General features: G+C 43.2%; 2 protein-coding genes and 1 non-coding gene across 7 annotated transcripts in view; 1 reads left to right on the forward strand and 2 right to left on the reverse strand.

Moving 5' to 3' along the window:
• SPRYD3 (SPRY domain containing 3) overlaps positions 1 to 10,936 on the reverse strand; it is an 80,777-nt gene extending 69,841 nt beyond the window's left edge. For 2 of the 4 annotated variants that reach the window (XM_073613559.1, XM_073613555.1), the window contains exons 1-2: positions 10,786 to 10,936; positions 5,389 to 5,524 (exon numbers count right to left, since the gene is read on the reverse strand). In XM_073613559.1, coding sequence (XP_073469660.1) covers positions 5,389 to 5,516 — 128 coding nt within the window. In that variant the 5' untranslated portion in view covers positions 5,517 to 5,524; positions 10,786 to 10,936. Of the gene's footprint in view, positions 1 to 5,388; positions 5,525 to 7,876; positions 7,925 to 10,701 lie in introns of all 4 variants that reach the window. The other 2 variants (XM_073613556.1, XM_073613558.1) reach the window with 2 other exon arrangements.
• LOC141130779 (U1 spliceosomal RNA) lies at positions 7,691 to 7,854 on the reverse strand. Its single transcript, XR_012242527.1, has one exon. It is a non-coding gene; the product is annotated as a U1 spliceosomal RNA (small nuclear RNA).
• Positions 10,937 to 11,642: 706 nt separating the features above from the next.
• Positions 11,643 to 15,329, forward strand: LOC141129817 (uncharacterized). Of its 2 annotated transcripts, none has more exons than XM_073617882.1 (4): positions 11,643 to 12,008; positions 13,676 to 13,900; positions 14,047 to 14,558; positions 14,643 to 15,329. In XM_073617882.1, the coding sequence occupies exons 3-4, from the start codon at positions 14,207 to 14,209 to the stop codon at positions 15,002 to 15,004; spliced, it is 714 nt and encodes a 237-aa protein (XP_073473983.1). In that variant the 5' UTR covers positions 11,643 to 12,008; positions 13,676 to 13,900; positions 14,047 to 14,206; the 3' UTR covers positions 15,005 to 15,329. The 2 variants fall into 2 exon arrangements, with proteins under 2 accessions (XP_073473983.1, XP_073473984.1); XM_073617883.1 differs by lacking the exon at positions 11,643 to 12,008 and adding an exon at positions 12,115 to 12,772.
• The last annotated feature ends 12,492 nt before the right edge of the window (positions 15,330 to 27,821 follow it).

Raw genomic sequence — 27,821 nt, forward strand, 5'->3', positions numbered from 1 at the left:
ATTGCTTATTATATTGTACTGCACAGTTACACTTTGTTGGACATATGTCATTTATGTCTTAGGTCATATCGCACATTTATTGTATTGTTTTGCACTTCTATTTTCGATACACGTTATTTATGCATAACCTTTACTCTGGCCTCACTTTTGTATGTAACTTTGTACTCTTTTTTTTCAAAAATAATAAGATTGAAAGTAAATAAAGGGAAGAAAGCTGCACATTATGCAGGGAGGAAATATAAAAAATATCAATTGCTGCAGATAAGCGTTGCAGCTAAAGCCAGTTTAGGAAATAAAAAAACCCCTAAAATACCGGTATACAAATACGTAAAGTCCTACGTAAAATCAAGACAAAATATGAGTGCATGACTAATGCATAAATATGTATTGAGGCATTCGGAAAGTCTCAAAGCTGCTATACTGCATAATCGGTGACTCATTGTACAACCAGCTATATCGCAAAACAACGTCAATTCCCATGTTGTACTTCTTTCTATTTTGAGTAACCACGCAACAAGGAAGTATTCTCCTTACAGAAAAAATATATGTAAACAAATACAATTGGTAGACTATATTGCAGAACTGAAGTCTAAAGCCGGACATACATGGTACATCTCAGCTAGTTCAACAGGGCCAGCCGAGATTCATTGGATTTCCTGCATTTACCATAATCATCCTGCCTCGAGTAGTTCACTGGAAAAGGCAGTTGACCTCTGGAGTATATTGTTACATTCATGTGAGGTTGGACAGTTAATATGCATTATTTATCACTTTAACAGCCCACAAGTGCCAATTACAAGTAGGACAATTAATTAACAGAGTTCTGAGATCACAACTCATGTCAATGAAGTTGTTCCCCCATGAAGTGCATTAATTGGATCTATTTTCCAACCCACAAACGGCTGTTTTTGGGACCTTCTGAATTACCAGCTGTTCCAAAAGGGCATGAAGGCAGCACATGTCCTGCCCGTAGGAGAACGACACAAAGCAAAAAAAGGCACTGCTCAATCCCCTTTGGGCTGTATGTAGGAAGGCTTAATCATCCACATAAAGGGCAGGTACAGGTAATAGCTCAAAAAACTGCCAAAGATCCTAACCTAGGCAGGGAAAGGAGAACAATCCAAAGCTCAAGATTAGAAATATTAACCACAGTGAATTAAAGGAATGTGAGGTTCCAATGTGACCAGGAAAGCCAGATACTTGCAGCTTTTCTAATATTTGTTTTGGGGCAGAAAAAAGGCATTGAGACGGAGTGATCCTCACCACCATCCATGGCATTACCCCATCAGTATAACAGAGGGAGAGAATTAGACCTTGTGGACCTGTGAACAGCACCTTTTTAGACACTTATGATTTGGAGTCTAGATTTCCAGTGAGGTGGCATTTTATATGATTTATGGTGGAGGTGCACCCGAGTGATCGGCACTTTTAATCAACTATTCACTTAAAATTGGATATATACCAGGAGAATTTCAGTTTTTGAATTACCGTTTTTGTCATTATGGAGAATAGCATGAACGGCTTCACTTTATGGACTTTTTGTCACTACATGTTATTTTGAAGGTTTAGCGTGGCAACTCGGTTTTTATTCGATGATTGAAAAAGCTTGTAAATCTCCAACTCTTCTGGCCATGGTAATAGCAAGACGAAAGGCAATCTTTGAAGTCAGAAACTTTAAAGTGGTTGTAAGCCCTTTACAAACACTTTTTACTACAGGCAAGCCTATAATTAGGCTTACCTGTAGCTACACTGGATAGATTTATCTCCTAAACCTGCATGGTTTAGGAGATGTCCCTGTATTTACCGACGTCATCGGCACATGCGCACTTAAGCAAACTGAAGCAATGGCTTAGTTAGGCTGTGCCATTACTGGTGGCTCCTGCATGCATGCGCAGGAGTGACGTCATCGCGGCTCCGGCCAATCACAGCGCCGGAGCCACGATACCCGGAAGTAACCCCCGGAAGCAATGTTGGCCGCTGCAGCGGTGAACGAGGACCGCTGCGGGGGGCCTCGATCTCAGGTAAGTAATTCATCATGAGCTAGTATGCTATGCATACTAGCTCATTATGCCTTTGTCTTGCAGGGTTTTTTTTTGGGGGGGGGGGGATTCTTTTTCTAGGGTTTACAACCACTTTAAAGGCCAAGTTCACTTTAACAAAAAATAAATGCTTTTTTTTTTTTCTGCAAAAAAATTTAAAAATTAGCATTTACCATTTTATTTTTATAGGAGCCTGAAAAGCATTTCACCAGCAAACAGCAGATCGCCGATGCCATGTATTTCTCCTGCATATCATAAGTGTGAGCTGTCTACCTGTACATCATACGGTCAGTTTCACACTGACAAGAAGACTCAATGAACTACCACAACACTCAACAGCACAGTGTTAGTGAATTGAAAACTACAAGCTTACAGCTGCAAAGGCTCTGTAAATGAATGGCATGACCATATGGGCGGAGCCCCGCATGTCCATGTTTTCAAAATGTGACAGCTAGTGCGGGGGACTTCTCTCCCGGAGAGAGAAAGGCTGCAGCAGTGGAAACAGGTTACATGTGACACCCGAAAAATGAATGGAACATATAACATATAAGGTGAACTTATCCTTTAATGAAGAATCCAGTATTGGTTCAATGGAGAGTCTAGTAAGCCCAACAAACACCTTGGACAAATTGCATGTGGGTTTTGCTGAACTGGTGTGTCCATAGCTTTTTCTAGTGACAATTTTTCTACATTGAAGTAGAGTTTTAATTATTCTGTCTTGGATGCATTGCTGGTCCTTGAAGCAGAAAGGTCCAGCCTGCCCTCAAAGGCCAGGGAGTGCGGACCGATATACTCTATATGCCTGCAAACCACATTCTGGACAGACTTTCTGACGTACCTGTGGAATTAATGAAGGAGGCGGCAATGCATACCTTAGGCTAAAATCCCATTAGAACAGGGCCATCAATGTTACAAGATCTTTTTCTGTGCCAGAGAAAGCATTATTGTACCTTTTCTGTTAACTTGCTTGAGACTAAATCTACTGTCTGCATGTTGCACTTGTTGGCAACCTCAACAAACACCTCTTGATGTTACTTCTATTCACTTAACTGAGAAAATCTGCTACAAGATTCAATGATCCTCTTATGTAGACTGCAGAAATGGATATATTTTCTTTCCCCCCGGAAAATAATTTCCTGGGCCTCCCATAACAGTGTGCAAGATCTAAACCACCTTGGTGATTAAAGTATGCCAAAAACAAAGTGGGAGCATTGTCGGAAACAAAAACTGTATTTCACAATTACTCAGCCAGGTCAGATACCTCATTCGCCATCATAAGCTCTCAGGTTAGAAAAGGTCCCGTGATCTAGACTGGGCCAAGTGGAAGTTTTTCAGCCAGGCCTCAGGGAGGACCTAAGTGGCCTACAGGTATGCCAGCTACATGAAGCTGAATTGTACAAAACTGCAGTGTTTATTTTAACCTACTTAGACCTCTTATCTGTATAGCCCATTTTACTCATAGGTGAACTTAGCCTTTAAGTATACGGTAGGTATGAATGACTGAAAAGTTAAAACCTTTTTAGTTAGTGTCCCTCACCATTCTGGATGGTAACGGCAATATCCCACTTTGTCCAGTCTGTGTCCTCATCCCACTGAAACTTGAGGCCTGGTCCACATACCACCTCCCAAAGTTGTTCTGCCTACTTGTCTGCTAACACAGACTCCACAGTGCCCCTGTCGTCACAAAACACACCATAGAACAATCTAAAAACACAAGATTCCAGAGTCGACACCAATACAAACACAAGGGCCAAGGTCCTGAAAAGGAAACGGGAGAACCCTCTGATCAAGGTGGAAAAGACGAGAGAACAGTGTCCTATAATCCTAACCCACTTCTTGTTCTAAGGTGTCAACACTGCTTCCTCACAGATACAGAATGGTAAGTGAGCATTGTCAACCTGGCACAGGAAGCGAATTACCAGGATAACCAGGTAAAAAAATAGAAACCTCCCCCTATCTATTTAGGGTCCTGTCCCCTCTTCACCCCCCCCATCCCCTTTTTTCCCTCCTCCCGCTTCCTTTTTTTTTTGGCAGAGCTAGACATTTTTTTCTCGTAAACTTAGCTAAAGAGTGGGGGCTTTTGTTCCCGACCCCATTCCCACATTAGCAGGCCATTTGTTTCAGCATATCTGGATTTCAATTACTGGAGCAGGTAGAGCAACAGTATTAGTTTGAGTGCAACTTACCATTTGATTTGACAGTCAGAATGTAGACTTAGGCCCTTCAGGCCTCAGTCTCCCCATCTGATTAGGTTTATAATAGAAATCTATACTACAGAATATATATAATTTAGGATTGTTATACCAGTTCTAGGGACAGACTGTCATATCCACATCCCTAAGAAATTGATAAAAACAAAATTTGATTGAGCACAACTCTCCCGTAAGGTGATGGGACTTTCAGGGATAGGTCACTGTCGCTGAGGTAAGCACATACACAGTGAGTAATAAAATATAAATTTAGTACAAAATATACAAAAGCATAAAATTCTGACAGTAACATTAGGCCATATAAAACATTGTCCAAAAATTATACTCAATTTCATAAGTATAGGATGAACTATTGAATAAATTGTAAATGATACTAATGTTATCTTTATGATGTTTTTGTAATTTAAATGATTTAGATGCATGTTGAGCTGCTCAGAAGAAGCAGATAAGGAGTCTGCGAAACCCAACGGATTACTGTATACACAGGCTTTTATATGGTTTGAGTATCATTTTTGGTCAATGTTCTATATGGCCTAATGTTACTGTCAGAATTTTATGCCCTGTATATTTTGTAAGAAATATTTATTTTTTATTATTCACTGTGTATGTGCTTATCTCAGCGACAGTGGCATATCCGTGAAAGTCCCATCACCTTATGGGAGAGTGGTGCGCTCTCAAATTTTGTTTTAATAGAAATCTATACTATATCTCTAAGTTTTTTCTTATCTCTAAATACCTTCCAGTGTATATTGTATGCATCTATATGCAGTTGCACTTTAATGCTAAACATGTGAATGAGCGTTTTAGAGAAAGGACCTATTCACATCTTGATACCTTGTTGGTACTTTCAATCTACATTTTCATAGACAGAGTCTGAGCTGTTGCTTCCCTAGTGATTCATTTCACCAAGGTGTAGAAATACACAGCTGGTCTTACGGTTACCCAGGTCAAGTCTACATTAAACTTTAGATTTTAAACTTCCATCAGCTTGTTTCACCCTTTTAAAAGGCATAACGTGTAATACACATCCTTTTTTTTTATATGTGCACCAGTTTTTACTAATATCTCCTAGACAGAGTACAGAAAAGTGCAACAGCCCAAAGAAACAGGACACTGAAATGCCGAGGCCATTTCCTCACCTAAGGGTATCCCCGTCTACCATAATATGCTTGGCCCTCTCCTGGTAACGTACTGCCCGCACCTCGCGGATCTCTCGAATTCTCCGCCTCCAGTTCAGGAATCTGTAGTGAAGGTTCAGGTCATCCATGTCTTAGCCTAGGAAAAAAATATATATATAATTTTTAGAACAGACTGAACTTACCAGATTACCAATGGTGTATGGTAGGGCTGAAACAACCAATAGACATAAGCATTTCTGTCACAATGTTTTGGGAAATTGAAAATTTTTTTTAACTTTTTTTTTTTTTTTTACATACTGTCACCAGTGCACTAGAGCATCATTATATAACTGGTATGGTGGTGATCAGGGACAAAAACAAAAATACATTTTTTCTCTTCTTTATTACATTTTTTTCAATTTTCTTTTCGCATACTGTAAGCAGAGCAGAACAATGTTACCACAGTAAGACTAATACTCTGGGGAGGTGATCAGGATGATTGCTTATAAACAGTGAATATTGCTGTTATAAACAACCATTTTTACTGAATGAGATGGATTCAGTGTTTACTATTGTGATTGGCCACAGCTAATCACATGGTGCAGATGGGCTGTGATTGGCCCCGTCTGTACCATGTGACCAATCATGGAGCTCAACACAAAAGTACACAATGAATGGAAGCCATCCATTGTGTACAATGGTTATGTGATCTGTTGAGATTGGTCACAGCAATCACATGGTCCAGGTACACCGATCTGTCATCTGCTGTGTCTGTTGAGGCGCGTGTGTGCGAGATGCATGCTGGGAAGGACATCATATGACATCCACCCAGAACAAGAGCTCCCCAGGGGTGTGTTTACATTTTTTTTTTAAATGACTTGTCCAAGGGACTAAATCGAGGTCCCACTCTACTTGATAAAAAAAAAAAAAAAATCATTTTAACCAAGACCGTATTTAAATAAGGTTTTAACATTGCCCTGTTTATCCCCTACCCACCTCTCTGCCTCTCTCCAGCACTGCCCCCGAGGACTAGCAGGGTGGGGGGAGACCTCGCAGTGTGACGAGCACCGTTTGGGTGGTTGTCAGTAAAAGGGATTGGCAGGCTCTCTTAACGCTCAGCAGAAGTGCATCTGCTGAATAGATAAGGCACAGCCCCGAAGAGGAAGGGGGAAAAAAAAAAAAAAAAAAAAAAAAAACATTCCTTCAGGTTACCCTCACACAAAGAAGCACTTGGGTGCTCAGGACAAGCGCATGCTGAGCTGCCAAAGCCTCGGTGTGGCTCCATTTACACCTTGGCATTTTGCGTTTGCGAAAGAATCTCTGCGATTCTGTCCACAATCTCAAAACACACTACAATAGCCAAATGCAGGTCCAGGTGCCATCATTTTCAATGGCACCTAAAACATGGTGCTGTTTTGCCACAATTTTGGCACGGCAAATCGCATCGCCAGAAGCTGGTCACCCAAAAGGAGCTCTTGCTTCTCTTTTGGATGTCAAGCTTCACACGATGCCGCACACTGCATTTTAAGTGCCATTGAAAATAATGGCACCTGAACCTGCATTTTGCGTTTGTAGTGCATTTTGAGATCATGGGCAGAATTGCAGCAAATCTGCCGCAATCCCAAAATGCCCAGGCGTGAATGGAGCAGTCACGGTTCACACTGATGCATATCTAATGTGGATCAGATGCAATCCAAAAGGCATAGATATGCATGGCATCTGAAAATTTAAGTTAAAAAAAGGGTCCTGTGCGAATTTGGAGCAATGCATTCCAAACCCGCACAGCATGGAGAAGTGATGGCGAACCTTGTCACCCCAGATGTTTTGGAACGACATTTCTCATGATGCTCATGCACTCTGCAGTGTAGTTGAGCATCATGGAAAAGGTAGTTCCAAAACATCTGGAGCTGAGTGATCAGTGGTAATTGAACGCTCAGTTCTCAGTCTTAGAGGCCACATGCCTACAGATTCTTTTGCAGGGTTTCTGTTTTTTGCCCTGCCATATTGCATTTGGGAGCTGGCTGTCACTTCCTGACCTCTCAGTCATCCCCTGCTGAATCACCAGTGGATGAGATCTGCAGTCTGTGAGAAAATGTTCCAAAAGCCTCCTGGGATTCATGATGTGATATTCCAGGAGACTGAGGGCGCCAAGAGCTATGTCATCCTCACCAAGGAGACGAATGGGACAATTTATTTTTTTTCTTGGAGTGTTGGCATCCCATTTATTATGAATGTGCTGCCTTAACAGTGTTGCTTAAAGCACCACAGAACCACAGTCTTCTGAATACACACAATGTATGTACGTATTTATTTTTTTCCCCTGGGGGGAAAAGCACAAACGCATTCCCATACTACCACTAATTATGCAATCGAGTTTCCTACATTTGGGGAAATTGTAGGGGTCAGCACACCCGGCGTGCAATGGATGAGCCTCGCCCTGGGAGAACCACCTTTGTGAACATGGTATCTCCCCTGCCAGGTAAGTATCGTACATATTGTTAAAACTGACCTTCTGGTAGATTTTGAAACAATTTTTTTTCTTTGAGTACAATTATACCTAAAGAAGAAAAAGAATGAAAGTCTGCTTTAAAACCCATCTCTGAGTATAAAAAAAAAAATGATATACTTCACATCACACCCTTTACCCGAGGCAAAAAATACATAATAAATGATCTAGAGGTAGGACAGTAATGTCAAACTCCAACACGTCCAATCAGAAACCACTTTGTATTCTCTGAAAAAAATATACAAATTGTTCTGTGAATGGTGGCTGTGCCAAGTGATTGACCCCCCCCCTGCGGTCAGTGTGCAAAGATCAAGTCACTTTGCACAAGGTATACCTACATACTCAATTTTGTGGGACAAGCTTTTGGAATGTGTTCCCTTCTACAAAGTGTTTGCAAACATTTGTTTTAAGAAAAAAACAAAAAAAAAAAACAAAAAAACAAAAAACAAAAAAAAAAAATACCACAACAACAAACATACCTATACTTACCTGATCTGTGCAAGGGTTTTGCACAGAGCATCCCCAATCCTCTTTTTCTGGGGACCCCCGTCGGCGCTCCAGGCCCCTCTTTATGGAGTGCCCCCATGGAAAGTTTCTATGGGGGCTCGCTCCTGAGTCCTGCTGCTGCGTCCATTGACACAGGGACACAGCATGGCTCCTGCTGCTATTAATTTGTCCAATGCGGACAGTGACAGCGGCTGGAGCTGCTGCGCTCATGCACATCGCTGAATCAGATCGGACTCACGTAATGAAAAGGGGGAGTCTGGGGAGGGGGAGCTGCAACACAGAAGGTTTTTCACCTTACCCGGTTCCTGTCCAGCTCACACAGATATACATACTGCGGCAGAATGGATCTCCTGGGCAAAATCCCATACATATACGGCTTTGCCCAGGAGAGCCACCAGAGGGCCCACAGCACACCAAAAAATATGTAGAAGAATACATATCGGCCTAAACTGAGGAAAAAAATTGTTTTTTGTTTTTGTAAAAAATTGGGATATTTATTATAGCAAAAAGTAAAAGTGTTTTTTTCAAAATTGTCACTCTTGTTTATAGCGCAAAAAATAAAAACCGCAGAGGTGATCAAATACCACCAAAATAAAGCTCTATTTGTGGGAAAAAAGGACATCAATTTTGTTTGGGTGCAACGTCGCATGACCGCAATTGTCAGTTAAAGCAACGCAGTGCCGTATCGCAAAAAATGGCCTGGTCATTGAGCAGCCAAATCTTCTGGGGCTGAAGTGGTTAAAGAGGAAGTAAACTTTTTTTTTTTTCCTTCCCTGCAAAGTAAAGGCATAATATGCTAGTATGCATTGTGGGAGGCCATTCCTTCAGAGCGCATGCGCCGATGACATCATCGGTGCAGTATACAGTAAATGTCTCCGAAATAGTGTGCGATTAGGAGATCTTTACAGTACCTATAGATAAGCCTTACCTATAGGTACAAATTATACAGGAAGGTTTACTTCCTCTATTGCATTCTATGCATTAAGGTGAAAAATCTTGAGGCTTTACAACCACTTTAATCACTTCCCTACAGGGCACTTTCACCCCCTTCCTGCCCAGGTCAATATTTAGCTTTCAGCGCTGTCACACTTTGATTGACAATTGTGCAGTCATGCAACACTGTATCCAAATGAATTTATCATTTTTTTTTCACACAAATAGAGCTTTCTTTTGGTGGTAATTACTGCAGGTTTTTTTTTTTTTTTATAAAAAAGAGAGACTGAAAAAAGGAAGTTTCTGTCAGAATATTTTTTAAATATGTATTTTTTTTCTCCTTCACTGATATGTGCTGATGAGCAGACATTGATGGGCAGAGAATGGCCTCACTGATGGGCACAGATTAGTGACACTGTTGGGGCTGCACTAATAATCAGTGCCCTGATCTGTAGTCTCCCCTGTGAGAAGATGCCGCTGATCGGCTCTCCTCACACTCTTGTCAGTGTGAGGCGAGGAGAGCCAATTAATGGCACTTCCGTGTTTACATGCAATTGGACCCAGCCAATCACATGGGTAAAGAGCCGTGTCATCAGCTCTTTACCGAAATCAGGGTCGCGCCATGTATCAGGGACGCGTGCCCCCAGGGGTGTGCAATCACGGTGAGACTGGGCGAAGTCATATGACGTCGGCCCTGAACGAGAGTGCATCCCGCCCGCCGTCATTTGTCTATACCAGGGATCTCCAAACTATGGCTCTCCAGCTGTTGCGGAACTACACATCCCATGAGGCATTGTAAAACTTAGAAATTCACAGAAATGACTAGGCATGATGGGAATTGTAGTTCATGAACAACTGAAGGGCCATCGTTTGGAGAGCCCTGGTCTATATGGCGGTCGGGAAGCAGTTAAGATCCCAGTGGTACTAATCACTGTTTGAACCCGGAGGAAGGGGACACACCTTAAAAGCTTGTCCCGAAAAATTGTATGTTAGTACAAATAGAAAAAAGTATCAGACAGCGCTTGTTTGTTTCTGTCACAAGTGCACAAATACCACCTCTCAGGCCAATATTCTGTACATTTAAAAATTTTTACACTGTTTTTTTTTATCATCACTGTAATGTAATGTAAACATCCCTTGTGACAGTAATAGGCAGCGACAGGTACTCTTTATGGAGGGATCGGGGGTCTATAAGATCCCTCCTCTGCACTTCAAAGTATCACATCCCTGATTATAATAAAGGATCTGTCCGCAGCACACACACTCAGCAATGACAGGTCCGCTTCACATGTGCTGAGCTCCCCCTCAGACAGGGTCCTATACTATATAATGGACACTCTCCTCACCCTATAGGGGAAGAGAACAGTCAGCTCCCACGCCTCACTCACCACCTGCTATGGCGCCCGGACTCTCCCTGGCTCCTGTTCCGCCGCATTCCCCTCTCCTTCTCCCCATATCACAGACCCGCTTACCTTCCGCCATGGATACCATCAGTGACTTCTCAAGGCTGGGAGCCTTCGGTCCAATCACCGCTCCGCTACCGAATCATCGGCCAGTTAGCATTCGCCATTGTGAAAGACACACGCGGGCAGCCAATCAAAGGAGAGATATTAGCTCAGCAGGCGGGAAATAACTTTTTACCGCAACTCGTTCTAGAGCGCCAATAGGCCGGACAACTTGACGTCTTCGGTGCGGCAGCCATGTTGTTGCAGATTGTTATCCCGCTACAGGTAAACCGCGGGCTTCAGAAAAATGGCCGGTGGCCTGAAGCTTCATTGTGTCATGGAGACATTTTAGGGACGGTTTTTCCGTCACTAGGGGTCGGTCAGAGGGTGGACATTGTGACGCTAGTGGTGATGTACACCAGAACAGCGTGTCAGGTGGGCGGGGAGGGTCTGTAGAGGGATGTCCAGGTGTGAGTCACATCTGTGATCGGTCTGACTGGATTTATGACCGGTTATGGCCGCTCACCTCCTATCAATAGACTGTAGATGAGCTCACCAGGTGTCCACGTTACACCGGGTGTAATAATGTGTCTACGAAGATTTTACTTTTGTTATTCTATACCCAGAGCCGTTCTAAGTAGCAATTGATAAATGTTTCCGAAGGCCCTAAATGCAGAGCCTCCGAATCTCCTTCCTATGTCCTCATTCACGCCGCTCTACATAGGGTAGAGCGGCGTGAATGAGGACATAGGAAGGAGATTCGGAGGCTCTGCAATCATTATGAAGCCGTGCTGCTGTCCTCGCAGCTCCGCTCGGAGTGTGGAGAGAGGAACCAAGGCATCAAATCAAGAGTACACAGGCCACGCCTACTGACCAATAGCAGAGCCGCAAGCTGATAGCTGGATTGAGGGGGCGGAGCCTGCTCTGGAGACAGTGAGAGAGACAGACAATCAAGTGCGCGCGGCGGAAGGGTATTATCTTACTGCGTCACTCGGAGGGAGGATCAGTCTGCGATCGCCCAGCTAGAGAAGGAGTACGGTTCGGCTGTTCTCCGCCACGCCCATCTTAAAGTCTTCCTACATAATCACAGCTGCACGATAAGAGGGCGGAGATTGTCACAAGTGGAATTAGAGAGGGGCGGGCATTTCCTGAAGCCGAGTCGGACATGTTTAGTAAAGGATCAGAGGAAACCATGGGCGGTTCCAGACCAGCTGCGCCACCCACCTATGTCACCAGTGTAGAGTACAGAGGTAACTCCCCCAATCTAATCATTTATATGTAATATTCCCCATGGAAGAGGCCTTGTCATTATCTGTATTCTTTATTAAAGTGGTTGTAAATTGTGTTTTACCCATTTATACCTACAGGTAATCCTATCATAAGGCTTACCTGTAGGTACTGTCAGAGGTGGGGGACTCGAGTCACATGACTTGACTCGAGTCGGACTCGAGTCACCTGTTTGAGGACTTGCGACTTGCTTGACAAAATTAAATAAATGACTCGACTTGACTTTGACTTGCCACTAATGACTTGCGACTTGACTTTGACTTGGGCTATTTGACTTGCAATGACTTGGCACCACCAGTGCTGTGTCTTGGCCTAGGCAAAAGCCGCCCCCCCACAAAAGAAAGCTCCCCGAGTCCCGGCTTCTGCCCGCACAAATACAGCTTGCTAACATTGTGGGCGGGGATCGGATAGGTGTCCGCGAGCGGCGCTTGCAGGGTTCGTGGCCGCAGCAGACTTTTTCTTTATTTGATGATGACTGCACTGCAGTCTCTCCACCTAGGCTGTAGGTCTCTGTATTCCGTCCGGCCAGGCCGCGGCGCCGCCCCCTTCCTGCTGCAGAGTGATCTCTGAGGGAGGGGCTGGGCTTCTGTGCAAACGTGCAGAGCCAGCAGCGTGAGTCGCGGGCCTCACGGTGGGGGAGGAAGAAGGAACTGGAAGTTGCCCAAGGAGCCAGCCAAGCCTAGCCGACTGACTGAATCTGAGTGGAGTCCAGTCCAGCAGCCATAGAGTAAGTCATGGCAGACTATTATTCTTCTACTGAGGGGGCACTGGAGCAGGGACAGTCACACGACTCAGGGAGGAACAGGTCTGAGAATGGGGGTCAGTGCAGTGGTCATCGCAGCGCAGAAGAAAAAGCACAGAGCCGAGGAGGAGGAAACAGATTTGCAGAAGCTGCAGGTTTGTTTGATGCAGTGCCAAGCAAATGCTTCCCTGAAAACTTCCCTGCAAACTTTGCAGGGGAGCATTAGCTTGCTTGGCACTGCATCAAACAGACCTACAGCTTCTGCAAATCTGCACTAGTGATGTAGCAGCTAGCAGGGCCCTGGCCAGTGGCCTGTACTGATGATTGCAGGATGCAGATATGATTGCAGATGCAATCAATCATCAATATCATTGCACATGCTAAAACTATGAAACCTAGGTAGGTACAAACCTTCTTTCCTTGTTTTCTCCTCCTCCTCGGCTCTGTGCTTTTTTCTCCTGCGCTGCGACAGCCACTGCACTGACCCCCAGTCCCAGACCAGTTCCTCCCTAAATCCTTCACTAATTAACTATTACTTGTGCGAAGTACAAAGTGCTCAACGTGAATATTACATAAAAATCATATTGCTGAATTAAGTGCTCCATGCGTACTACAAACTCATTAAACAGTCCACATCCAGTGAAAGTTCATGTACTGCAGTGCTCCATGCATGCTGAAATCAATGCAAACTTTAGCACTGGTCACTGTATTGGTGTCACGGGTGCCCAAAAAGTGTCACTGTGAGTCACTAATGTAATATTCTAATCTGGAATGATAAACGTGTCACTGTTTTAAACAAGGTTAGGGTAGGACCGTATATATATAATACATTAAAAATAGTTCTGTAAGTACTAGTGTACTAAGCAGCAACACCTTATTTTCTGGCAGTGCCCGGGCTGTCCCGACAGCAAAATCTGGATCCGCCCCTGACAGACCAACGCACAAGGCAGCTATAATGGAGTGAGCGATTCCAAAAATAATTAAATTTGGATTTAAGGATTATGTTTTAGATGTTGGTGAAAAGAAGAGAACGGCGATATGCAAGGCCTGCAACTCAAAAATAAGAGACACGTCCACCACAACATCCAATTTCATCCGTCACCACAAAGAAAAGTAGGTACAGTAACGTCACGTGTATGTATATATATGCAAATTAGGCCTACATCCCACTTTAGGTGGGAGCAGAGTGTATTGTTGTTCAAATCAATAAATCACATAGCTAACTTTTTTTTTCTATCTCTCTTCTGTTTACTTAATAGATATGAAGTGTACATCCATACCAAAGGGACTTTTGATGATACCCAGCCTCAAATCTCACAATTCATCGCACAGGGGACTGTGCAGCTATACCACTGCAACCACCAGCAGCAAAAGGCAATTACAAACTCAATCCTGTCAGACCTCATTATAAACTGCAACATGCCTTTTGGAGAAGCCACAGACCTCTCACAGGGAGAAAAACTTGTGACAATAAGTGCTGTTGTACCCTGCATCCTTTCTCTGAATCACCACTTGGAAAATCATAAAGAGAGCGTGCGTTACCTTGGTGGCTTGATCTGTAGCCTGCAAGAATCACTCCAAAGACTATTCGAAGGGATCTTTGTCAATGTGAGGATGGCAGATGAACAGAATGATGTAGCAACCTTACCCTTCTCTGACCCTCTATACCTAATAGCTGCTGTGCTGGATCCTTCATTTGGCACCATGTGGTTGACCCATGATGTTTTGACTACCGAAAATGTCAAGGAGGCTGTGTCCGCGATGATAAAAAGTATGTTATGTTTTTGGTAATAACCCGTTTGCAGTAATAACACCTGAGTGCATTGAGTCACTGTTTTATGCTTGTGTTTTTCAGACTTGATTCTCAAAGAGGACTGCAAGCCCACCCCAACAACCACCGATGAAGACGAGCAAATGCCAGTGGCAGAGTCAGAGAGTCAATCTGGGCTGTTCACAGCATACCGCAAAAAACAGAAGAGAGATTCATGTTCCAGTCCCCAAATTCAGCTGAACCAGTATTTAGACATTTGTGATGGACAGAGCTGCCTTCAGTTTTGGGCCATGAACAGGCACATGCTCCCCTCTTTGTTCAGGGTAGCGGTAAGAGTAATGTCAGTCCCTGCATCAAGCGCACCTGTTGAACGTGTGTTCAGCCATGGTGGGGTGATAATGCGACACCATCGCTCACAACTGAGCGAGAAAGTACTTTCCAATTAAATTTTTTGCAAATGCAATGCATGTTAAGTGGCTATTCTGAGAATAGCCACTTAACATGCATTGCATTTGCAAAAAATTGTATTCTGAGAAGTGAGAATACTATTTTTTGCAAATGCAATGCATTTTAAGTGGCTGTTCTAATAACTAAGAAAAAAGGAATAGAAGTAGATAGGCGCTGTTTCCAAGCCTGGTGAATTCAAATGTGTTATTCCCTTAGTGGGAGGGCAGTATGGAGTGGGAAAGATTGTAAAGATGTTGCCTATAGTTTTCAGTGAATGTTTATCCCGTGGAATTGTGTATAAAGGTCCTGGATGTGCATAAGTCAAGTTGGTTGTCTGACTTAATAAAGCGCAGTGTGTGCTCTAAAAAAGATATAACTTAATCCGTATAAATATAATATATCCATATATAAATGAACCCTATTTTTAAATTAAAAATATTTGTGCAAAATTATGTGATCCATAACGTAATCGATAATGTACATATGTAGTGAACAAACAAATATATATAATCAAGTGCTTTCAGTGCTGCTACAAAGAAAACCCCTGGATTCTGATGGATTTTCCAAACCTTTCAGTGCGTGCCTTAATCCGTGTTCTAATAGTGATTGATTGCACTCACCAGATCCTAGCAGCACTGAAAGCACTTGATTATATATATTTGTTTGTTCACTTCATATGTACATTATCGATTTACGTTATGGATCACATAATTTTGCACAAATATTTTTAATTTAAAAATAGGGTTCATTTATATATGGATATATTATATTTATACGGATTAAGTTATATCTTTTTTAGAGCACACACTGCACTTTATTAAGTCAGACAACCAACTTGACTTATGCACATCCAGGACCTTTATAACACATTTGAATTCACCAGGCTTGGAAACAGCGCTATCTACTTCTATTCCTTTTTTCTTATATCTTACTCCACCTAGTGGAAGTAATCGGTAGTGGCAGCTGTTCCAACAACATTCTTTCATTTTTAAATTTTTATTCCATTGCATGCATCCCATTGCACGGGTGTTTCTCCCTCTTTTTTCTATTCTAATAACTAAGCTCAAAGTTTGAACTTGACACAATGCCAAATTGCCAATATCTGGACACTTGAAGAATGGTGATGGGAATACTATTATTCTCATCACCATTCAAGTGTCCAGATATTGGCATTGTGTCAAGTTCAAACTTTGAGCTTAGTTATTTTCCCCCTCAGCAAGGACTACATTTTTTTCAGGCTTGTTGGCCATTTAATTGCTGAGTGTTCTGCTCCTTGTCTGCTATTTGGGCATTCAAAGTGTTTCTTTAATATGCCAAGAAAAAAGCACTAAGCTGTTTTGTTAATGTTGAAAATAAAACAAAACCTTTCCTGAAAACTGACTTTTAACTCATTTAAAGGATGGAAATGGGGTAGATCAGTATTTTGACTTAATTTGTGACTTGACCAAAATAAATGACTTGACTTGACTTGCTTGACTTCTAGCAGGGACTCGACTTGACTTGCTTGCTTTTCGCCACAGTGACTTGGGACTTGCTTATGACTTGAAGGTTAAGACTTGAGACTTGCTTGTGACTTGCACATGTGTGACTTACCCCCATGTCTGGGTACTGTGCCTATCTCCGGCTGGTGAATGTGGGGGAGGAGCCGGGAAAGCAGAAGCTGTCAATCAGAAGTTCACAGGACACGTTAATAGCAGAGCCGCAAGCTGATAGCTGGACTGAGGGGGCGGAGCCTGCTCTGGAGACATTGAGAGAGACAGCCAATCAAGTGCGAGCGCGCGGCAGAAGGGCATTACCTTACTGCGTCACTCCGTGGGCGGATCAGTCTGCGATCGCCCAGCTGGAGGAGGAGTACGTTTCGGCTGTTTTCCATCACGCCCAACTTAAAGTCTTCCTATAGAATCCCAGCTGTCCTCTAAGAGGGCGGAGATTGTCACTAGGGGATTGAGAGAGAGAGGGGCGGGCATTTACTGAAGCCGAGTCGGACATTTTTACTAAGGGATCGGAGAAAATCATGTTCGGGTCTAGGCAGGTGTACCGTCAAATAGTGGCCGCCAGCAAGAGGTGACCGGGATGTACGGCGCATGCGCCGTACGGCACAGCTGATTTTACGTTCAGCTGTTGTGAGGGAGCTGCGCACAATGGCCGATGGAAGACATTTTTCTGTCAGATTGTACCTGGCGCTGGCGAGGCGTGTTCATGTCGGTGAGGGGCAGATTTGTACATGTTGGGGGTGGATTTTTAAATGATGGGCAGTGCTGCAAAACAAATTTTATTCTGCTATTTTTCCTGGACGCTTGCGGGACGTGCCCATCTTTTAAAAATCCGCACCCAACATGTACAAATCCGCCTCTCGCTGACATGAACACACCTCGGCAGCGCCAGGCACAATCTGACAGAAACATTTCTTCCGTCAGATATTGTGCGCATGCACTGTCTCAACAGCTGATCGTAAAATCAGCTGTTGTGCTGTTCCATACGGCGCATGCGCAGTACATCCCGGGCACTTCTCGATAGCGGGCACTATCCAACAGATCACCGCCTGTGCCAAGTCCATGTGTCACTGACAGTGAAGAGAGGTAACTCCCCCAATCTGATCATTTATATATTCACCATGAAAGAGGCCCTGTCATTATCTGTATTCTCTATTAATAATGATCAATAGAAGACTGGCTAATAACAAATGATAATAATAGAAGATATTGATAAATAATAATAGAAGTGAATAATAATAGATTACAATGATGTTTATAATTATGTATTTATACTATTATTAGCATACATCTAATTATTATTGGCATCTTCCAATCGTCAGCGTGTTACTGTATATTAACCATTAAAGCGGAGTTCCACCCATTTAAAAGTCAGCAGCTGCAAAAAGTGTAACTGCTGACTTTTAATAATCAGACACTCACCTGTCCCACAATCCAACAATGGGGGAGTATGAAGCTCCGCTCCCCCCCCCTCTTCTCCGCAGTGCCGGGCAATCTTCTAGAACTTGTGACGTGTCCCAGAAGTTTGCAGGGAGGGAGGGAGGGGGGAGAGATGAACTTCCTTCCGGCATCGCGGCGTCAGGAGAGGAAGTGGGAGCTGGGTGCCTGTAAAAACAGGGTACCCACTCCTCCCCCCCCCCCAAAAAAAAAATGACTTGCCAAATATGGCATGTCGGGGTCACCAGAACTTAAAGTGGATGTTCCATTTTTGGGTGGAAATCTGCTTTAAGGACTGGAAGATTTTCCTGCTTAATGACCAGGCCATTTTTTTGCAATACGGCACTGCATCGCTTTAACTGACAATTATGCGGTACCCAAACAAAATTGACGTCCTTTTTTTTCCCACAAATAGAGCTTTCTTTTGGTGGTATTTGATCACCTCTGCAGTTTTTATTTTTTGCGCTGTAAACAAGAAAAGAGCGACAATTTTGAAAAAACATTTTTTTTTTACTATAATAAACATCCCCAAAAATGTTTTTAAAAAACAAATTTCTTCATCAATTTAGGCCAATATTTATTCTTCTACATATTTTCGGTAAAATAAAAATAAAAATCGCAATAAGCGTACTGAGTGGTGTGATGGCAGCCCCAAATCATTCAACTGCATAGCAGCCACTGTCAGTGTCTCTACACCCTCACCTTCCCTGTCTGTGTGGGCAGGTGGGACTCTACCCTGTGAGTCAGTGTGTGTGCATGTATATATGTGAGGCAAGGCCTTTAGACTGTATGCTCTCTCAAGGATAAATCCAGCTTTGGTACCATGTTACTAAGGGCCCATTCACACGGCCTTTCTGATCAGGTCTGCCTGTCAGTCTTTCAGGCAGACCTGAGCGGACACTCCATCAGTGGCGGCCCGTCCATAGGGGGCGCTCGGGCACCGCCTCCCCAATCTGAAAAAAAAAAAAAAGTCACTTTAAGAGTGACCAAGCGCCGGGCATGCGGCGGTCTATAGGAATCTTCCCAGCCTGCAATCAGCTGATTGCAAGCTGGGAAGTTGATTTGCCCACGTTTAGGGAGTGTCCGGGGTACAAGCAATGCGCCCACAAACACTCCCCCATTCTCAAATCTCCAGTAATTTGCCATTGCAGCTCCTGTTCTTTTATTTTAATGGCCGAGAGCGAAAGACAGTGGGCGGTGCTTTTTCGTGGCACTGCGTCACTTCCCGTTTCTGGCTCACTGTTTGGCGGCGTGTGGTGACTGAAGAAAGCCTGACCGACTCCTGAGCTTCGCTGGCGGCTTCTAAGGTATGTAAACCGCTGCGGGCCATCTGTTGTCACAGACGGTGTCTCTCTCTCTCCTCCTAGCTAGCTTCTAGCTGACTGAGCTATGACTTTGTATGTGGCCGCGGCACGCGAGCTGCCCCTCTGCTCCATACACACTAATCCCTGGAGGCCTAGACCGTGGACCCTTTCCTCACCGTCAGTTCCCCTCCCTGTGCTTCTCTGCAGTGCTCTGCCCCCCTTTAATTCTCTCCACTCACTCAGTGAGTGACATGGGGGGTGCAGACTGGGGGGGGGGGTAATTGTGCAGGATTTGAGAGACATGCTATATACCAGGCTTTGTGACAAATGCTATGTACCAGGCTTTGAGGTGTGATGGGGCAGGAATTGGGACTGATCTGAGGGGCGAAGGGACAGGAATTGGATTGATGGGCACAATGGCTGCGTTTGATGGTACAGAGAGGCTGCAATTGATGGTTTTTTTTTTTCCAGAATTTTTCAGTTTGTGCCCAGTTTGTTTTAAACACCAGCCGTGACTGCACTCCATTCACCCCTATGGGGCAGCGGATGTCAGCAGTGACATGTCCACTGACACCCGCTGATATCTGATCCTGTCCGCCAAATCCAGGCAGATGGTGACCCTATTTTCCATCCATCTTCCGGAACGGATAAAAACGGACAAACGGGTCTCTGACAGGTCCATCTCGGCACAGTGAGTGGAGAAGGACCTGTCATCCACATGCTCAGCTCTGTGTGTATGGGACATACAGAGCATGGCTTAGCCCCGCCCCCTTCTCACTGGCTGTGATTGACAGCCAATGGCTCTCGCTGCTGTGTCTGAGCCAATGAGGAGAGATTCAAGAGAGCCTCCACATCACTGGATCAGGCTCAGGCAAGTATTAGGGGGCGGGGCCACTCTCTGAAGGTTTTTTATCTTCAGCCTTTCAAACCACTTGAAAGCTGATAACAGATTACATTCCTAAGCGCTTGTAGACGTTTTTCTAATCAAAAAGGTCCTTAATTTTTGGTAAGTCATTCTAGCCTAGGGGGTGTAATGAGCACCTGGCACTTTATCATGTGGAGCACTTAAATATTGGTGAAGAGGAGTGCAATTAGTATATTAATTACCTGAAGAACTGTCTTTTGAGGATAATCAGTTTGCACTAAGTCTTTGGCACTTTTTTGGCACATTTGCACATTATTTATCATCTGGAGGATATTGAAGACCAAAAGACACAGATACTGTAAATTTTTTGCAAGTTTGCACTTTATTTATAGGACATTAAGCACTTGTTTTTTTGCACGTTGTATTTTATTTGAAGGGAAATTATTCAGTTTCTATTGATAATTTGCACACATTGGCTTGACAAAGATTATTTAACTTTTTTCTTAAATTTTACCATTAGAAACAAGTCTATACTTACCTGCTCTGTACAATTGAATTGCATAGAGTAGCTGCACATCTCTTCTCGGGTCCCCTGCCAGCGCTCTTGGCACCTCCCCTCCGTCCAGTGTCCCCCATGGGAAGCCGCTTCCCCTGGGGTCACTAATGCATGTTTGCTACCAAGCCCCGCTACTGCATCCACTGACACAGACAGCGGGACACGGCCCAGCCCCTAGTCACTTTTCTTTGATTGACAGCAGCGGAAGCCAATGGCTCCCAGTGCCACAGCAAAGCCAGTGACTCAGAAGTGAGGGGAGAGAAGAGCTTCAGACGTGTACTGCGCTGGATCAAATGAGGGCTCAGGTAAAAAGGAGGTGAGGGGGAAAACTTGAGTAGAAAACTTCAGATTTTTTTGTTCAGTGTCCACTCACATTAACCACCTCAATACATGGCACTTAACCCCCTTCCTGCCCAGGCCATTTTTCAACTTCCGGCGCTGTCACACTTCCAATGACAATTGCACAGTCATGCTATACTGTAACCATGTGAAATTTTTATTTTCTTCACAGAAAAAGCTTTCTTTTGGTGGTATTTAATCACTGCTGGGCCTTTTACTTTATATTAAAAAAAAAAAACGAAAATTTTGAAAACAAATAAAAGTTTTTCTTAGTTTCTGTCAATAGATTTTGTAAATAAGTAATTTTTCTCCTTTACTGATGTGCACTGATGAGGCAGCACTGATAGGAATAAAATTGACCCAAAATTAATATTTTTTTTAAAGGACAGTGTAAAAAAAAAATAAAAAAAGTAAAATAAAGAAACATTTTTAAAGCGTCTGCATATGAAAATGGTGTTTAAACCCCACATGTGGAGATTGCTGCGAACGTTCGAACGAGAGCAATAATTTTAGCAGAAGACCTCTTCTAATTCAAAACTGGTAACCTGTAGAAATTTTTAAACATCACCTATGGAGATTTGTAAGTGTCAAAGTTTGTCGCCATTCCACGAGCAGGCGCAATATTGAAGCGTCACATGTTGGGTATCAATTTACTCGGCTTAACATTATCTTTCAGAATATAAAATAAAAATTGGGCTAACTTTACCGATTTCTTATTTGTTAATTCAAAAAAAAAAAAATTTTTTTCCCCAAAAAAATTTGCTTGTAAGACCCCTGCACAAATGCAACAACAACCACCACTTTATTCTCTAGGGTGTCGGGGGGGAGAATAGAGAAATAAATAATATATATATATATATATATATATATATATATATATATATATATATATATATATTTATTATCTCTCTCTATCTCTCACACACAGGCGGTCCCCTAGTTACAGACATCCAACTTACAAACGGAGGGAGAGACTAAATTTAAGAAGTGAGAGTAAATCTACCCCCAGGAAAGGAAATTCACTCCTGTTAGCCCTCATGCACACAGGCTGTTAAAATAACGTTATGAAAACGCCAGTATCTTTGCAGTGATTTTTTTTTTTATCTTATTTCATTGTTTTTGCAATAGCGTTTTTGAGAGTTAGTGTTTTTTAGTGTTTTTTTTTTTCAAATTTTTTTTTTTTTTTTTTTCCTTCAATGGATCAAAAACATTAAAAAACGTTGGTGAATGACGTTTTTTGAGCGTTTTTACAGCTGAAAAACATCTCTCAGAACCCACTGGTCCTGGGTTTTTTTTACAGCTTAAAAATGCCTATGCCACTTGCAGCTCAAAAACGCCTAGGTGGGCATGAAGCCATAGACTAACATAGACAGGCCTTTTTAAGCTGCAAAAAAAGCTCAAAAAAGCAGCTGTAAAAACGTCCGTGTGCATGAGGACTTAGAGTTATGAAAAAAAAAAAAAAATATATAGTACCTCCACTGATGCTTTATCACCATGGCTTGTTTCCACAATAACCCAAATTTTTCAAAATTCAATTGTCATAGAGACAGAAAGTGAGGTGAAATCTTCTGAACAGGGGCAGAGACAGCAAAACAAGTGTTACAGGGGTGTTAACCCTTCACTATGCTATCCAAAAAGCTTAAAAATCGTTTTTTTGGCTGGAGCTAAATTTAAAAAATTTACCTGTTCCGACTTAAAAACAGATTCAACTTAAGAACAAACCTATAGACCCTATGTCCCTATTTTGTTTGTAACCCGGGGACTGCCTGTATAATGTTTGGGGGTTCTAAGTAATTTTTTGGCAAAAAAAAAAAACTGATTTTAACTTGTAAACACCAAATGTGAAACATGGGCACAATCCTTAGCCCTCATGCACACAGGCTGTTAAAAAAACGTTATGAAAACGCCAGTATCTTTGCAGTGATTTTTTTTAACTTTTTTCAGTGTTTTTGCAATAGCGTTTTTGAGCGTTTTTCCGCGTTAGCGTTTTTGAGCGTTTTTTTTTTTCAAATTTTTTTTTTTTTTTCAATGGATCAAAAACGCTAAAAAACGTTGGTGAATGACGTTTTTGAGCGTTTTTCAGCGTTAGAGCGTTTTTACAGCTGAAAAACGTCTCAGAACCCACTGGTCCTGGGTTTTTTTTACAGCTTAAAAACGCCTATGCCACTTGCAGCTCAAAAACGCCTAGGTGGGCATGAAGCCATAGACTAACATAGACAGGCCTTTTTAAGCTGCAAAAAAAGCTCAAAAAAGCAGCTGTAAAAACGTCCGTGTGCATGAGGACTTAAGTTGATAAATAATGGATTGGAAAGAAGAGCTGATGTTAGACATCACATTCAGCCAACACCCATGTGGTCTTCTTGTTCTCTGTCAGACACTGATTACACATCACACTCCCTGGAATTCAGAAGTATGGAACAGAGATTTTGCAAAACTGTCGCTTGTGTGTTCTAAAAGTGGTGCAAAATTCTTCTACCTGTCTAGAACATGTACTGCGCCACTTTTACAATGCACCAGACACTTTAGCAAAATCTGTCTGAGCCAGTTTCTCTATGCCAGAAGAGTTATGCCCTGTACACACGATCGGACATTCTGACAACAAAATCAATGGATTTTTTCTGACGGATGTTGGCTTAAACTTGTCACGGTCACACAAATCTTGTCAGAAATTCCGAACTTCAAGAACATACATCATGTACGACGAGCCGAGAAAAATGAAGTTCAATAGCCAGTGCGGCTCTTCTACTTGATTCCGAGCATGCGTGGAACTTTGTGTGTCGAAATTGTGTACACACGATCGGCATTTGCGAAAACTGATTTTGTTGTCGGAAAATTTGAGATCCAGATCCAATGAAAAATGTCCGATGGAGCCTACACACGGTCGGAATTTCCGACACCAAGCTCCATCGAACATTTTCCGTTGGAAAATCCAACCGTGTGTACGGGGCATTAGTGTAAATTAGCTCTACTTTCATACGATACAAACTGTCTGTATTTTAATTTTTATTTGGCACATTCCTTGCATCACAATGTAAAAGTGAAGCATTTCACAATGACCTGAATTTGCTGCACGAGTCACTGTCAGAACCAAAAGGGTCACAAATGGTTCATCAATCCATCACAAAAGTGGTGCAGCAGTTTTATTGAATTCTTCCCACTATCTTTATATATTCTACAGTCACGGATGGGAGATAGGACCGAAGGGGGTCAGGTCTTGTGATAAATAGGGGGCCAGGTCTACGAGAGGCAGGATCATGCTCCCATACCTGATAAACAACTAAATTGCATGAGCGAGGCAGCTTTGGCTAGAAGTTGCAAACTTGCAACCCGATAAACAAACAGGACTGAGGGGACATGTCTGGCTCTGACAAGTGGGGCTGCATGCTGGCATCTAATTTGCTGAGCAGCGCGGCATTGGTACTTCGTAGTGGGAGGGCAGTATAAATCTGCATGTCACACTGAGGGAGCCTCGGTCGGCACCTGGCCAACCAGAGCAGTGTCACACTTCGGGTGAGCTAAGTGTGGAAAATCTGAGATGAAGCTCTGCACCTCTTCTCTGTGTACAACTTCAAACCATTAATACTCAAAGACGTTCAGGAGGTGAGGCCAACACATTCCAGGGACCCAGTAAACCTTCCTACAGAGCCTGGAGGGGAAGGTGGGATGTTCCCTCAGAAAAGCTGGATGAATCTGCTCAGCTCAAGCAAGGAAGAAGGTGATCCTCTACGAATGGTAGGACTGTTTTCCAGATCTACTTTTTATGGGAGTGTTTGCATTTGTTGTATGGATGTTGTGTTCCTATTCTATAGGTATGGACTCTGCATAGTCAATTAAGTTTGCCAACAGTTACACTAGCTTTCACGTTATGCTTGATTACTAGACATATATTATTGGAAAGGACAAGTACCGACCCATAATCTAGGGAGTAAATTCACTTCTTCCTAGGTAATCAATCGATCCACAGCATCCCCTGAGCTCATCTCTAGCCAAACTTGCTCTTTAACCACTTAAGGACCGCCTCACGCCGATGTACATCGGCAAGGGCAGGCAGAATCACGTACACATACGTGATCTGCCCCCCGGTGCCCGAGGTGGTCCGCTTCTGACCAGCAGCGATCAGAGATGAGGGGGGAGACCACCGTTCGTGGCCCCCCCCTCGCGATCGCCACCTGACAATCAAATCATTCCTTTGCTGCTGCATGCTAAACAGCAGCAAAGGAAATGATGTCATCTCTCCTCGGCTCGGTATTTTCCGTTCCGGCGTCGAGGAGAGAAGACTGGAATGTGAGTTACTCAAACACACACATACAATAGAACATGCCAGGCATACATTACACCCCCGATTCCCCCCCGATCACCCCCCCGTCACACTGACACCAAGCAGTTTTTTTATTTTTTTCTGATTACTGCATGGTGTCAGTTTGTGACAGTTACTGTGTTAGGGCAGTTACTGTTAGCCCCCTTTAGGTCTCGGATACCCCCTAACCCCCCCTAAGTTTTAACCCCTTGATCACCCCCCGTCGCCAGTGTCACTAAGCGATCATTTTTCTGATCGCTGTATTAGTGTCGCTGGTGACGCTAGTTAGGGAGGTAAATATTTAGGTTCGCCTTCAGCGTTTTATAGCCACAGGGACCCCCATATACTACCTAACAAATGTTTTAACCCCTTGATTGCCCCCTAGTTAACCCTTTCACCACTGATCACCGTATAACTGTTACGGGTGACGCTGGTTAGTTTGTTTATTTTTTATAGTGTCAGGGCACCCGCCATTTATTACCAAATAAAGGTTTAGCCCCCTGATCGCCCGGCGGTGATATGCGTCGCCGCAGGCAGTGTTAGATTAGCGCCAGTACCGCTAACACCCACACACGCAGCATACGCCTCCCTTAGTGGTATAGTATCTGTACGGATCAATATCTGATCAGATCTATAATAGCGTTCCCAGCAGTTTAGGGTTCCCAAAAACAGTGTTAGTGGGATCAGCCCAGATACCTGCTAGCACCTGCGTTTTGCCCTTCCGGCCGGCCCAGCCCACCCAAGTGCAGTATCGATCGATCACTGTCACTTACAAAACACTAAACGCATAACTGCAGCTTTCGCAGAGTCAGGCCTGATCCCTGCAATCGCTAACAGTTTTTTTGGTAGCGTTTTGGTGAACTGGCAAGCACCAGCCCCAGGCAGCGTCAGGTTAGCGCCAGTACCGCTAACACCCACGCATGCAGCATACGCCTCCCTTAGTGGTATAGTATCTGAACGGATCAGTATCTGATCAGATCTATACTAGCGTCTCCAGCAGTTTAGGGTTCCCAAAAACGCAGTGTTAGCGGGATCAGCCCAGATACCTGCTAGCACTGCATTTTGCCCCTCCACCCGGCCCACCCAAGTGCAGTATTGCTCGATCACTGTCACTTACAAAACACTAAACGCATAACTGCAGCGTTCGCAGAGTCAGGCCTGATCCCCGCGATCGCTAACAGTTTTTTTTGGTAGCGTTTTGGTGAACTGGCAAGCACCAGTGGCCTAGTACACCCGTTGTCGTAGTCAAACCAGCACTGCAGTAACAGGCATGACACCCGCTATTATTGTCCCTCCTGTCCTGACAATCCTGGTCTTTGCATTGGTGAATGTTTTGAACGCTACCATTCACTAGTTGAGTATTAGTGTAGGGTACAGCATTGCACAGACTAGGACACACTTTCACAGGGTCTCCCAAGATGCCATCGCATTTTGAGAGACCCGAACCTGGAACCGGTTACAGTTATAAAAGTTAGTTACAAAAAAAAGTGTAAAAAAAAAATAGCTCTCTCTCTTTTATTGTTATTATGTTTTATCATGTTTGCTTTTCAGGTATGCAATTTTTTATACTTTACCGTTTACTGTGTTTTATTGTTAACCATTTTTTTGTCTTCAGGTACGCCATTCACGATTGTGAGTGGTTATACCAGAATGATGCCTGCAGGTTTAGGTATCATCTTGGTATCATTCTTTTCAGCCAGCGGTCGGCTTTCATGTAAAAGCAATCCTAGCGGCTACAACCCCTGGCAAAAATTATGGAATCACCAGTCCCTGAGGATGTTCCTTCAGTTGTTTATTTTTGTAGAAAAAAAAGCAGATCACGGACATGGCCAAAAACTAAAGGCATTTCAAATGGCAACTTTCTGGCTTTAAGAAACACTAAAAGAAATCAAGAAAAATAATTGTGATGGCCAGTAACAGTTAGATTTATAGAAAAGCACAGGGAATAAATTATGGAATCACTCAATTCTGAGGAAAAAATTATGGAATCACCCTGTAAATTTTCATTACAAACACTAACACCTGCATCAGATTAAATCTGCTTGTTAGTATGTAGGTAAAGAGGGTAAATCATCACGCAGTGTTGCACAAGGTGTTGGTTGTTCACAGTCGGCTGTGTCTAAAACATGGACCAAATACAAACAACATGGGAAGGTGGTTAAAGGCAAGCATACTGGTAGACCAAGGAAGACATCAAAGCATCAAGACAGAAAACTTAAAGCAATATGCCTTCAAAACAGAAAATGTACAACAAAACAAATGAGGAACAAATGGGAGGAAACTGGAGTCAACATCTGTGACCGAACTGTAAGAAACCGCCTAAAGGAAATGGGATTTACATACAGAAAAGCTAAAAGAAAGCCATCTCTAACACCTAAACACAAAAAAACAAGGTTACAATGGGCTAAGGAAAGGCAATCGTGGACTGCGGATGATTGGATGAAAGTCATATGCAGTGATGAATCTCGAATCTGCATTGGGCAAGGTGATGATGCTGGAACTTTTGTTTGGTGCCGTTCCAATGA

Source organism: Aquarana catesbeiana, linkage group LG02 (assembly GCF_042186555.1).
Source record: "Aquarana catesbeiana isolate 2022-GZ linkage group LG02, ASM4218655v1, whole genome shotgun sequence".
In the NCBI taxonomy this organism is placed as follows: domain Eukaryota; kingdom Metazoa; phylum Chordata; class Amphibia; order Anura; family Ranidae; genus Aquarana; species Aquarana catesbeiana.